Below are 12,412 nucleotides of genomic sequence, written 5' to 3' on the forward strand. Positions count from 1 at the left end.
CTTTTCCTCCTCGGTGGGCCCACCCATACAAGAAAGAGGCAAAGCTACAGATGGCTTGTCCCTTCCACTGTGCTGGCCTCTTGGCTAGGAAGCCAGAGATCACTGGATCCTGACTACGCTTCTCATCCTAGAGTGGGCTTCATCCCAACCAACCCGAGGCTCAGGCCTGGTATCCCCACCAACTCCAGAGCTACGCCAGGCACTGGGCAGTCGGTTGTAGGGTGCTCCAATGCCACCTGTTACCACACGTTCCACCACCCCAGCTTTGCAGGCCCCAGTGGACCCAACTGCCCCTCCCACCCCACAGAAGTAAGAAGCAGAGGCCATGCAGTAATATTCCCCTTTAATAGCCTGGTGGGACCTCCAGAGGTGGAAGGGTGGGTTGCCTGGGCCCAGCTACCCAGGCCCCTTGCCCACCCACTCCACAGCCCAGAGTGGGGGCTGAATAAGCACCCAGCAGGGGGGCTAGACAAGCCAATTCATTTCCCATCGCTGAGTGGGTCGGGGGAGGCAGCGCCGACCTTAATCACATGGTGGTTAAAAAAAAAAAAAAAAACAAACAAACTAGGGGCAGGTAGCAGGAAGGGGAGGCAAGGCCAAGGCAGGGAATTCCCCCACCGGCTACCCCCCAACCCCCTGCCGATGGCCCCCAATAAATATTTGCAGGGGACGCCAGGGCTTGTGGCCATGGCGGGGTGGGTATGCGCCAACCCTATTTCAGGCAGCGCTCGAAGTAGGTGGAGCCGATGTAGCCACCCCGCATGGAACGCTGCACGTTCTGCTCAAACAGCCGCCGGTTGTTCTGCAGGACCTCTGCGGCCTCCTTGTTCAGCGGGTCCTCGGGGTTGGGCTCCTGTGGCCAGTACAGGTGGGGTCAATAGGCCAGAGAGACAGAAGACCAATCTCCCCAGACCCAACCACCTATTCCTACTCACCAAGAAGAGATACTGCAGGCCATAAATTATGGAGTTTATCGTAAGGACTGGCTTCCAGTCCTCTCTGTGGACAGAGAGCATCAGGGTCAGGGCTTGGTGAGTGGGAGGCTGCCATAGGCCCCTCTGGTATTGGGCAGGTCAGATCCAGGGCATAGGAGAGTGAGGATGTGAGAGATTGGGAGGGAGGGTGTGGAGCAGGCCAGGCCAGGGAGAAAACCAAGGTCAGGCCATGAGGAAGATGACTGGGAAATGAAGAAACCACAGACAACAAAGGGGTGGAAAGGCACAGAGACTGATGTAGTGCCCAGAAGACCATGAGGGGGCTCTGACAGGCAGGGCTGTGGAAGGCAGTAGAGGGCCAGTGCCCTCACCTGAGGATGTTGAGGCAGACGTTGCCTTCGAGGTCAATGTTTGGATGATAGACCATTGTCTCACACTTCACCTTGGGGGGATCATGCGGGTAACCCTGGCCCACCTGGCTCCAGGAAAAGAAAAGGGAGATGGATTGGTGCCTGGAAGGGCCTCAGCTGCTGCCTCCTCAGTCCAGGGAGCCATCCCTGCCCACCTGGGACTCACCTTAAAACTGAACACAAACTTCCCACTCTTGTAGAAGCCCTGGGAGGGAAAGGGGGAGAAGAAGATTTTAGGGTTCCATCCTGTGGGGCCTGACAGACAGAACATGTCTCCCTCTTCTCAGTGGGGACACTCTTGATCTGCTCCTGGGAATCCAGCCATATGCACCCTCACCTCATCAGGACAGATGACCAGCTTGAAGTTGAGGAGGTCATCTGGATCTGAGAAGCTGATATCACACGTCTTGGGCAGGTTCAGCTCGTTTATGTCTGGGTTTGGGCAGCAGAGAGTGGGGGAAAGAGGGAGGGGGGAAAGAAAGAGAGGGGGAAAAAGAGAGAGAGAGAGAGAGACAGCAGGACACTTAGGGCAGGTGTTGTTAGCAGAGCCCCCATGGCCTCCTCCTGGACCCCCAAGCCTCTGTCCTGGGCTGTGCTCCACACCTCCAGCCCTCTCCCTTCTCCCGTTTGGCTCTTGTGGATACACAGCATACCCCAAACGTGCATGTTCAGTTGTGTCTGTGTGTCCCAACTCCTGGCCCAGGGTAAACACCCAATTTTCTGCATCCATAGCTCCCAAATGTTCCCACTCCAAACATCCTCTGACCACCCTAAATCCCAGGCTCCCCATCCAAGATGTTCCTACCTGTCCACCCAAAGTCAAGGATCCTGCCTACTCTCACCAACCCTCAGTCCTCACTGTCCTTCCTCCTCTCTCTCAGACCTAGCTTCCCATCTGACCCCCACACTCTCAAGTCCCCAAACCCTGATCAGCCTGGCCCACTCCCTCTGACTCCGAGGTTCACAGCACAATAGGCTAAATTTCTCCTCACCCCTGTCTCCAATCCCTGGTAGTCACTAACCTCTCTGCCACCTGTCACCCCATACCCAAAACTGCTGTAATTATGAGGCCCATGAGTCTCGGGTCCTCCAACCTAACCCTAACCCTAACTCTTGAGATTCCCAGAGACCCCAGCATAATACACGAAATCCTCTCCCACTCATATCCCCAACCCCTGGCCTCTACTATCCCTCTCTTCTCCTCCTGTCACCCCAAACCCAAGTTCCCGTCTAGCCCCCAGACTCTCGAGTCCCCAGCTCCTCCACTCCACTGCCTGACTGAGATTCCGATTCCTTCATACCAGACACCAGGCCTTCCTAATATCCTAAACCACTACATACCGGGCCCCCATCTCTGACCCCCCCTCCCCGTGACTGCATGACCCCAACCCTCAAGACCTGACCTCCGACCCGCTACACTAGGGGCCCTCCACCTCTGACCCTCGGCGACCGCATGATCCCCTCCTGATTCCCACATCACGCAGCCTCAGGCCCTGACCTCCGACCTCCAGCTCCAACCCCATCCCCTGACCCCCTACCCTTCTGGATCCGCAGCTGCGCCGCCGACGCCTTCTTGCTGCTGCCCTTGGTGCCGCCTGCCGACTCCTCCTCCTTCTTCTGCTGCTTCAGCGAGAACAGCTTGATCATCCTGCCGCCGCCGCCGCCGCTGCCGCCGCCGCGGGGCCCGGGACCCCGGCCACCCGGCCCCCCGCCGCCGCCCGCGTCGCCTCTGCTCCTCGGACCCGCCGCTGCGGCCTCCGCGGCTCTCGCCACCCGCCCGGCCTGCCGCGCCGCTCTGCTCTGCTCCGCGCCCACCGCGCGGCCCGCCTCGGCTCCCGTAGTCCGGCTCCGGCCTGGCCTGGAGTCTCGGGCTCGAACGGCAGCGCTCGGCCAAACTCGGCTGTTCTCGGGCCCGCCCGGCCCCGCCCCTATCGCCCCCGGCTGCTCCTTCCTTGCCCTCGCCCGCTCTGGTCTCAGGCCTCGCTGCAGCTGCGGACTCGGGTTTCCCCGGGCCGCGCCGTTTGGCCGCTCAGCTGATCCGTCCGCGAGGGCGCTGCGGCTCGGGGTGGGAGGAGGACGCGGCAGCCGCGGTGACGGGGGCTGAGTACTGGAGGATCGGCTTCCGCGGCAGCAGCGGCTTTAGCGCGGAGGTCGGCAACGGCCTCGGGCGCCCCGCCGCTTCGGATATTTCCGCCGCCTGTCCGCTTTGGCTCTTCCCGCGCGGCCTGCGTTGTGCGCCTGCGCGGCCGCCGCAAACTCGCGTTGCTCAGCGATGGAGTTTGGGGTTCGGCCTCCTTCGGCTGGACTCGGGTATTTCCGTTCTTGGAGATGACGCTTCGGCTGCCCGGCGGGTCACTTCCGGCGACTCTAGAGAGGTCGGGCAGGAAGTGGGGTTAGCCGCCATCTTTGAGGGGGGCAGACGTGGGGTGTTTTGCTCGCGGTCACTTCATCCTATGTTGTGCTTGTGCATAGCGCGGCGCGCGTGGGTCAGAGCCTTCGACCCCATAGGTCACAGACAAAGGCAGGGTGATCGCAGCGAGACCCTGAGTGAGACTAGAGGCGTTACCCAGAGGGTGCGAGGTCGAGCACCTTCATTGTCCCATCGCAAACCCAAAGATCCCTGTTCCTGGAGATTCTGATTGAGGTAAACTAACAACACATGTATTGTGCCAGGTGGTGGTAAGCACTCTGGAGGGTTAAGGCGGTGTAGAGGAAAACCTGTCGGGGCGGACACTTGGGGAACGCGGTGTAGGGGCGGAGCCGGGCCGTTCTGGGAGTGCGCCCCCAATTCCAGCGGAGACGCACTGCGGCCTTACCGCTTCACCCGGTATGTGAAAAAGGGGATAAAGGCGGGGAGTCAACTTCCCATCCAATCACAGCTCAGTGTGTCTGGGAGGGCGGGAGGAAACCGAACCTTGCGGGTTAGCGACTTCCGGCCGTCACCACGGAAACCATCGTGCCTGGGAGCGCTTGGTGTGGTGGCACTTGCCTGCAGAGGGGCCCAGGCGCCGCCCCTCTGATTCTGCAGATCCTCGCCCAAGGGTGAAAACAGACAAGTCTTGTGGGTTAGGGTGACTTGAAGCAGCAGGAGAAAGTCTGTCCGGCTGCACCCCTGGAAGAAGCTTGGACAACAAGCCTCGAGTCTCAGTTCCTTGAAATGTCCAGGGCCAAGGCTAGCCTGGTACCTAGCCAGAGTGAGACCTTGACTGGGGTTTAAGGCTCAAGCTGGACCCTGCTGCACATAGACTCCTTTCTTTCAAACTGCTTTTCACCTTGTGTTACCTGCACCCAAGTCACCCACTGGAGGGCTGTGTGTGTGGGGGGGTGCTGTGTGAAGGACCTGGCCGATGGGACGAAAGGGGAAGATGGCTAGGCCAAAATAGGCAATGGCACTGGGTCCTGGAGACGCTGTTCTGAAGCCTGCAGTGTGCTGAACCTGCGCTTTCAGCATCTGTCCACTTTCACCTAAGCTGCTGAATCCACTGCTGACTGAAACCTTCTAATGTGCATGGGGCCAGGGCGGGAGAAGCCTTCAACTCTAGTGATGGGAATGATTACCACAGGTCAGGGAAAGTGGCCCACAGCCTGCAGCCTTGGCTTCTCAGACTGGCTGGGGTTCCATCTGCAGCGTCCCACACCCTCATCACCTGCTGGTTGTAAACACACGAACAGGGAAGTCCTGAAAAATCTGAATTTCCAGGTAAAATCGTCCAGTTTTTAAACCTAGGAAGTAGTTTCCTAGGTGTAAAGGAGTTTTACAAAGACATCCTAAGGCAGAATCTGGATTACCAGGTATCAGTTTGCTCCTGCTGGATCACATGATCTTGGTTGGCTAGGGAGAATCTGGCCTGTCTGGGTCCTCTCCTGGGGGTTTGCTTGGTCCATGCCCAGGGACTAGCCATGACAAGATGGGGAGGGGAGCATGCAGGTTGGAAGCATCACAGTTTAGGCACAGTACCACCCACAAACCTGGGGGTTGGCAGATCCAAGTGGGATCCTGGGCCCCCAGCTGTAAGAAGTGCTGTGATCCTACTGCTTCCCTTTGTTCCTGTAGTTGTAAGGGTGTGATGCTGAATGTCCCTGTGGGTACAGCTCTTCAGGGGCTGCTCCCACCGATGGTAGAAAGCCTTGGCTGTTCATGACCACTGCAAGGAGTAGAGTGCTGCCAGGGTGAGGGTAACTGGACTGCTGAGCTGGGGTGGGAGAGCTAGTGTCATGGGAATCAGCAACACTGATGTGGAGCAAGGAGGACTGGTGGTCTTGGGAGGCTGGTAACCTCCCTGAGGGTTGACTGTTCTCCCAACTCTTGGGGGCCCCTGTCTTAGTATCAAGGGAAAATTCCATGGGATGACAAGGGCTGGGCTCCAGACCTGCCCACCTAGGCATCACTGTGCAGGGCAGAGATCTTACAAACATCCCTCTTCACCTGCAGCTCTGTTAGGGGCAAACTGGAACGGGTTGGGAAGGGAGAAGAGAACAGGGTAGCAGCACCTCTTCCACCTGGCAACAGCAGGTCCTCTCAGGAGCAGTAGTTTTTATGTACTTCCCAAAACCAGGCTCACTGGGCCCCATGGAGACACCCACACCAGTGCCCCCTCTTCATGAGTCTCTTAGGCCTATGGGGCACCCTTTTGAGACCAGAGACCTCCAGACCAGCTGAGCAGTACTCCCTTACAACTCTGGGTCCTAGGCCCACAGGGTGTCCCTGCCAGCTAAGACACGCCAGGACCAGCTCAGCAGTGTCCCCTTCTTCTCAGGGGCCTGAGTTCCAGCTCCACTGGAAACTCATTGGAGCTTATAAGTTGCAGTGCTTCCCTTTGTTCCTCTAGTCCTAAGGGTCTAGCTGCTTCCTTCAGGAACCTTCCCGCTTCTAAGACAGACTAACAACCTTTTCAGTCTCCCATCAATCCCCTAACACCTAGTTAGCAGCTCTGTTAAAAACATCTGCTGTGTTCTCTTGACTGGACCCTGATGCATCACGCATGGCACCATGCTACACACATATGGACTCTTGGTGGATGCTCACAGAGAACATTTCTTCCTCTCTGTGTTTGGGAAACCGAGGTTCATTGCCCAGGGAGAGCTGAGGCTGCACTGCCCAGGGCAGTTCTGCCCCACCTGCTGCTGGTCAGTTGCCTCAGTGTAAACCAGAAGCTTGGTACAGGGGCCATCCCACATGGGGGTTGGTGATGCTAGGAGCCACCTCTGTGGGGGTGAAGGGGGGTGTTGTGGAGGGGAACCCTCACAGGAACCACGTGGTTGCAGAGGGAGCACACCAGCCCAGCACTGTGGGGGTTGGAGGGTGCGCAGTGTGGTTGGGGGTGGGCAATGAAGGACTGCACAGTTGGGGAGGCACTGAGTGGGTGAATACCCAGTTTCCATCTATGGTTTATTGAACACCTACAGGGGCCAAGCCCTTATAAGTATAAACTGGGTGGACCTGCTTATACTTATGTAATCGCCAGCCTCGCAACCACCAGGTGAAGTAGGTGTTCCGACCACTCAGGCACAGTGCATCCCGGCTGGAGCTACTCGGTGCTGTGGATGCGCTGGTGCTGGATAAGCTTGGTGCTCTGGTGGAAGCGGCGGCCACATTCCTGGCAGGCAAAGGGCTTCTCTCGTCGGTGGGTGCGCAGATGCTGTGTGAGTGTAGGCCGCTGGCGGAAGGCCTTGCCACACTCAGGGCACGCGTAGGGCCGTTCGCCTGTGTGGATGCGCCGATGTTGGGTGAGGTTGGCGTGCTGCCGAAAGCTCTGGCCGCACTCAGGGCAGACGAAGGGCCGTTCACCCGTGTGGATGCGCTGGTGCTCCGTGAGCCGCGAGACCTGCGTGAAGCCCAGGCCACACTCGCCGCAGTGGTAGGGCTTCTCGCCGGTGTGTGTCCTTTGATGACGCGTGAGCTTGAGGCGCTGGCTGAAGCGCTGGCCACACTCGGGGCAGGCAAAGGGTTTCTCGCCCGTGTGTACGCGCAGGTGCTGCGTGAGTGTGGGCCGCTGGCGGAAGGCCTTGCCGCACTCGGCGCAGGCGAAGGGCCTCTCCCCGGTGTGGATGCGCCGGTGCTGCGTGAGGTTAGAGCGTTGCCGGAAGCTCTGGCCGCATTCTGTACAGGCGAACGGCCGCTCGCCGCTGTGCACGCGCCGGTGCTGCAGCAGTACTGAGCGGCGGCCAAAGCGCTCGCCGCACTCAACGCAGCCAAACGACTTGTCGCCCGTGTGCACGGCCTGGTGCTCCAGCAGCACGGCGCGCCTCGCAAAGCTCTCGCGGCACTCGCTGCACGGAAAGGGGCCGGGAGGCTCGGGCACACCAGCAGGGGCCGGGGGCATAGCGCCAGGGCCCGGGGGGTCGCCGTGGATGCGCTGGTGCTGCAGCAGGTTGGAGCGCTGCCGGAAGCTCTGGCCGCACTCAGTGCAACGGAAAGGCTGTTCGCCCGTGTGCACGCGCCGATGCTCTTCCAGGCGCGCACTGCGCACGAAGCCCTGGCCACAGTCGCCACACACGAACGGCCGCTCCTCGGTGTGCGTAAGCTGGTGGCGCAGCAGGTGCGAGCTGCGGCTGAAGCTGCGGCCGCACTCACTGCACACGAATGGTCGCTCACCCGTGTGGATCTTCTGGTGCCTCAGCAGGTTGCTGCGTTGGCTAAACACCTTGCCACACACATCGCAACGGCCGCCCCTAACCGCCCCGCCCCCAGTGCTGGGGCGGCCCCGGCTCCGGCCCCTGGGGGTGCGCCAGCGGGTGGTGACCAGAGCTGGGCCCACACCCCGGCAGGGATCCTCGTCCGTGGGGTCCTGCTCACCTCTCAGATCGCTGGGGAGCACAAGCGCATGTGCAAAGCCACCTTCGCAGGAGGGTGATTGGATCTGGCCAGAAAGGCCAGCCATGCCGAGGTCCCAGGGGACGTGGAGGTGGGGGCTTACACTACCTGGACCTGAGGAGACGCTGTCCAGCTGCAGCGCAAACCCTGCATGCACAAAGGGACCACTCATTCATGACAGAATGCCCACCGCGCCCAGACCCATTTCAGCCCTGGGGACACAGAACTACAGGGACCTAAAACTGATCAATGAGGTAGATGGAAGTGACAAAGACAGGGGTAGGGATTAGACTTCTCTGAGGAGGTGACAAAGAGACAGAACCCAGCAGGAGGAGGAAGACTGGGCTGTGTGAAAAAGCTTTCCAGGTCTAATTTAAGTAGCAAAAAATCGTTACTGGAAGGGCTGCAGGGCAAGCATGGGGGCACTGTCTAGGCGGAAAGTGATGATCTCTGCAAATGCAAGGAAGTGGGTGGGTCTCAGGGAGGCTGGAGGTGGAGCCAACAGAAAGGGAGTGCAGGCTCCCAGATGGTGGTCTGGGGTTTGGATGTGCCTTCCTTGCCATGTCTGTGGGCCATCTGAGGAACACAAACTTCACGCATGCTGTGGGGAAACGTGAGCAAGGGCTCTGGGGCATACACATGGCACACAGAACCCTGGGCCTGCAAGTGATCAACACAGGATGGGTGTCTACAGAGGAGAGAAGTCGGTCCCAGCCATACTGTGAGGACTCCAGCATCAGAGGCTGGGTGAAGGAGGAGGCATTAGCAACTGCAACTGAGAATCAGGGCCTGGAGAAGGTGGGAAGCCTGGAGGAGGTTCAATCAAGAAGACTGAAAGAGCAGTGAGGGCTTTTAGTGGGTGAAAGAAAATCCACAGGCCGCCAAAGAAAAGTCAGATAAATTAGAATACATCAAAAGAAATCAGCAAAAACCACATCAGAGTCAAAAGACAAATGGCAAAATAAATAAATAAATAAATAATATAAATAAAAATAATAGCCGGGCGTGGTGGCTCACACCTGTAATCCCAGCACTTTGGGAGGCCGAGGCGGGGAGATCACGAGGTCAAGAGATCGAGACCATCCTGGTCAACATGGTGAAACCCTGTCTCTACTAAAAATACAAAAAATTAGCTGGGCATGGTGGCGCGTGCCTGTAATCTCAGCTGCTCAGGAGGCTGAGGCAGGAGAATTGCCTGAACCCAGGAGGTGGAGGTTGCGGTGAGCCGAGATCGTGCCATTGCACTCCAGCCTGGGTAACAAGAGCGAAACTCCGTTTCAGGGAAAAAACAAAAAAAACCACAATAATAAAAAAACAAAAAAGGGCAAATGGCAAACTAAAAAACTCTCCAAAGGCAAAGGGCTAATTAACCTCCTAAGTAAAGAGCTACAATAAATCAAGAAAGACCAATAACCTAATAGGTACATGCAAAGGATGTGAACAGGACAGGAAATGTAACTAATGCTTATATCCCATAAAATGTACTGCATCTCCTCCTAGTAAGAAAAAATGCACTTTTGGGCTTAACTCATCTGCCATTTCCATACCCTCACTGCGGGGACTCAAGTGTTCCTATGTATTGCTGGTGAATATAAATGGGAAGACAGTGTGGCAGAATCCATCAAAACAGCAAATGTCCCACACTTTAACCAAGTAATTCCACTTTTAGGTATTTCTCCAATAGTTGTATTCCTCCTTGTGCTAAATGACCTATATACAAGGTTTTCAATGGTGTGTCTACAGTGAGCCACAGCGGGGTTCTATGTAACAGTCCAAAGAGGTAGAGTACTTGCTGCTGTGTATTGAAGTTGGAAGATGCACAAAAAGATGCCACATTTGGAACAAGGTGGAGATTAAACATCCTTTTTTTTTTTTAGATGGAGTCTTGCTCTGTCACCCATGATGAAGTGGTTCACTGCAACCTCCGCCTCCCAGGTTCAAGCTATTCTGCTGCCTCAGCCTCCCAAGTAGTTGGGATTACAGGCACACACCACCACGCCTGGCTAATTGTTTATATTTTTAGCAGAGAAGGGGTTTCACCATGTTGGCCAGGCTAGTCTAAAACTCCTAACCTCAGATAATCCACCCTCCTCGGCCTCCCAAAGTGTTGGGATTACAGGCATGAACCACCACACCCAGCCCATGTGTGTTTTTTAGAGGAATGAGCTGGGCATGGTGACTCACGCCTGTAATCCCAGCACTTTGGGAGGCCAAGGTGGGCGGATAACCTGAGGTCAGGAGTTTGAGACCAGCCTGACCAACATGGAGAAACCCTGTCTCTACTAAAAATACAAAATTAGCTGGGCATGGTGGCGCATGGCTGTAATCCCAGCTACTTGGTAGGCTGAGGCAGGAGAATCGCTTGAACCCAGGAAGCGGAGGTTGTGGTGAGCCAAGATCATGCCATTGCATGCATTCCAGCATGGACAACAAGAGTGAAACTCCATCTCAAAAAAAAAAGGGGGGTGGGGAGGTGATAAACATGAGTCTGTAAATGTGTTTACTTCTCTATGTATAGAGTCTTTTTAGAAAGACACATAAGAAAGAAGGAATGTTGGCTGTTAGAGAGTAGGATTGTGTGGTACAGGCAGGGAAGAGGCATTTCACTGTATACGGTCTTGTGCCTTTTGAATTTCCTAACACATGAGTGTATTAGCTATTCAGAATATTGTCCTGATGAAGACATAAAAAGACCTCTCTGAGCCAGGTATGGTGGCTTGAGCCTGTAATTGCAGCTACTTGGAAAACTGAAGCAGGAGGATCACGTGAGGTCAGGAGTTCAAGACCAGCCTGGGTGACAGAGCAAAACCCTGTCTCTTTAAATAAAGCAAGACTCCATATCATAAATAAATAGATAGATAAAACCCTCTGGCTGCAAAGAGAAGGCACAGATTTATACCAAGTTTGTTTTTTTTTTTTTTTTTTTTTTTTGAGACTGGGTCTCATTCCTGTTGCCCAGGCTGGAGTGCAGTGGCACGATCTCAGCTCACTGCAGCCTTGACTTCCGTGGCTTGGGTGATTCTCCCACCTCAGCCTTGCAAGTAGCTGGGACTACAGGTATGTGCCACCATGCTAATTTTTTGTATTATTTTTTCATTGAGACACAGTTTTGCCATGTTGCCCAGGATGGTCTCAAACTCTTGGACTCAAGCAGTCCAACTGCCAAGGCCTCCCAAAGTGCTGAGGTTACAGGCACGAGCCACTGCACCTGGCTAAGAAGGTTCTAAAAACTCAGGAGTTGGAGGTACCCGGTACCTCTGCCCATGCAGGTGAATGGGCAGGGCACCAACCAGGATGGAGAGGCTGTTTCAGAAGCTGATGCTGGGCAGAGCTGCTGCTGTAGGCTCTGCACAGAATTCTGAGCCAACAGTATGTACTGCTGTGACTCTGACTCCTGGATTTCTTCCATCCTTGCAGAAGGCTATGTTAAGGGTGGGAAACTACTGAGTAAGTCAGGGGAATTATGTAAATCGTCCCACCGGATGCTGAGATGTCAACCTGTCTCCCAAGGATGCTGGCAGGAAGCTAAAGGTACCTTCTTGTAGGATTCAGAGGATGGACCTAAACATGCTCACAGTGGAGGGTGCCCCCAAACTGGCCAGCCACATTGCCCTATGGATCTGTCTGCAGTATCCACTCATACTCAAGCTGCTTGCTCACATCCCCTAAGAAAAGGGCCTCCTTGGGGAGTGGGCTTCCCCCATGTCCCTTCCAGCCCTGGTTTGTTGTCACAGCCAATAAACCCCTTATCTACCTGCCCAGAGCTGCCAGGCGGATCTGTGGTCCCCCTCTCTTACATATAAGCCAACAGCTAGAAGAGAAGAGAGACCACGCTGTTTTTTTAAGAAAACTTTTTTAAAAAAGTGACTGCTGTTCTCAGAGAAAAAAGGAAAAGACATTACAAATGAAAGAACAACAGGTGGCAACTAAAAAAATGAGCATTCAGAGAATGAAAACACTCTTGGAAATCAAAAATATGCTAGAAGAGGCTAGACGCAGTACCTCATGCCTGTAATCCCAGCACTGTGGGAGGAGAGAAGATGGGAAGATCATTTGAGGCAGGAATTCAAGACCAGCCCTGGCAACATAGTGAGCACCTGCTTCTACCAAAAAATAAAAAAATGCCTTGTAGTCCCAGTTACTTGGGAGGCTGGGGTGGGAGGATCACTTGAGCCCAGGAGTTTGAGGTTACAGTGAGCTATGATGGCACCACTGTGCTCTAGCCTGTGTAAAACAGTGAGACCCTAAGGAAA

The 12,412-nt window shown here is 55.6% G+C and overlaps 2 protein-coding genes across 2 annotated transcripts in view; both read right to left on the reverse strand.

Annotated features, from left to right (window-relative positions):
- Nucleotides 1–326: 326 nt before the first annotated feature.
- Nucleotides 327–3,484, reverse strand: UBE2M (ubiquitin conjugating enzyme E2 M). Its single transcript, XM_017509655.2, has 6 exons — nt 2,884–3,484; nt 1,683–1,777; nt 1,512–1,550; nt 1,307–1,410; nt 936–999; nt 327–853 (listed from the first exon to the last, which is right to left on the reverse strand). Exons 1-6 carry the CDS (start codon nt 2,990–2,992, stop codon nt 713–715), a joined length of 552 nt encoding a protein of 183 aa, XP_017365144.1. The 5' UTR covers nt 2,993–3,484; the 3' UTR covers nt 327–712.
- Nucleotides 3,485–6,705: 3,221 nt separating this feature from the next.
- Nucleotides 6,706–12,412, reverse strand: part of MZF1 (myeloid zinc finger 1) — an 11,078-nt gene continuing 5,371 nt past the window's right edge. The window contains exon 6 of the mRNA XM_017509651.2: nt 6,706–8,306. Coding sequence (XP_017365140.1) covers nt 6,874–8,306 — 1,433 coding nt within the window. The 3' untranslated portion in view covers nt 6,706–6,873. The remainder of the gene's footprint in view (nt 8,307–12,412) is intronic.

The sequence above is a fragment of the Cebus imitator genome, unplaced genomic scaffold, assembly GCF_001604975.1.
Source record: "Cebus imitator isolate Cc_AM_T3 unplaced genomic scaffold, Cebus_imitator-1.0 Scaffold417, whole genome shotgun sequence".
Lineage (NCBI taxonomy): Eukaryota > Metazoa > Chordata > Mammalia > Primates > Cebidae > Cebus > Cebus imitator.

Coding starts and splice junctions, on each gene's coding strand:
- UBE2M (XM_017509655.2), bottom strand. CDS start 2,992: ATGATCAAGCTGTTCTCGCTGAAGCAGCAGAAGAAGGAGGAGGAGTCG. Junction 1,778..2,883: donor GCAGCTGCGGATCCAGAAGG/GTAGGGGGTCAG, acceptor GCCCAAACCCAG/ACATAAACGAGCTGAACCTG. Junction 854..935: donor GCCTGCAGTATCTCTTCTTG/GTGAGTAGGAAT, acceptor TACTGGCCACAG/GAGCCCAACCCCGAGGACCC.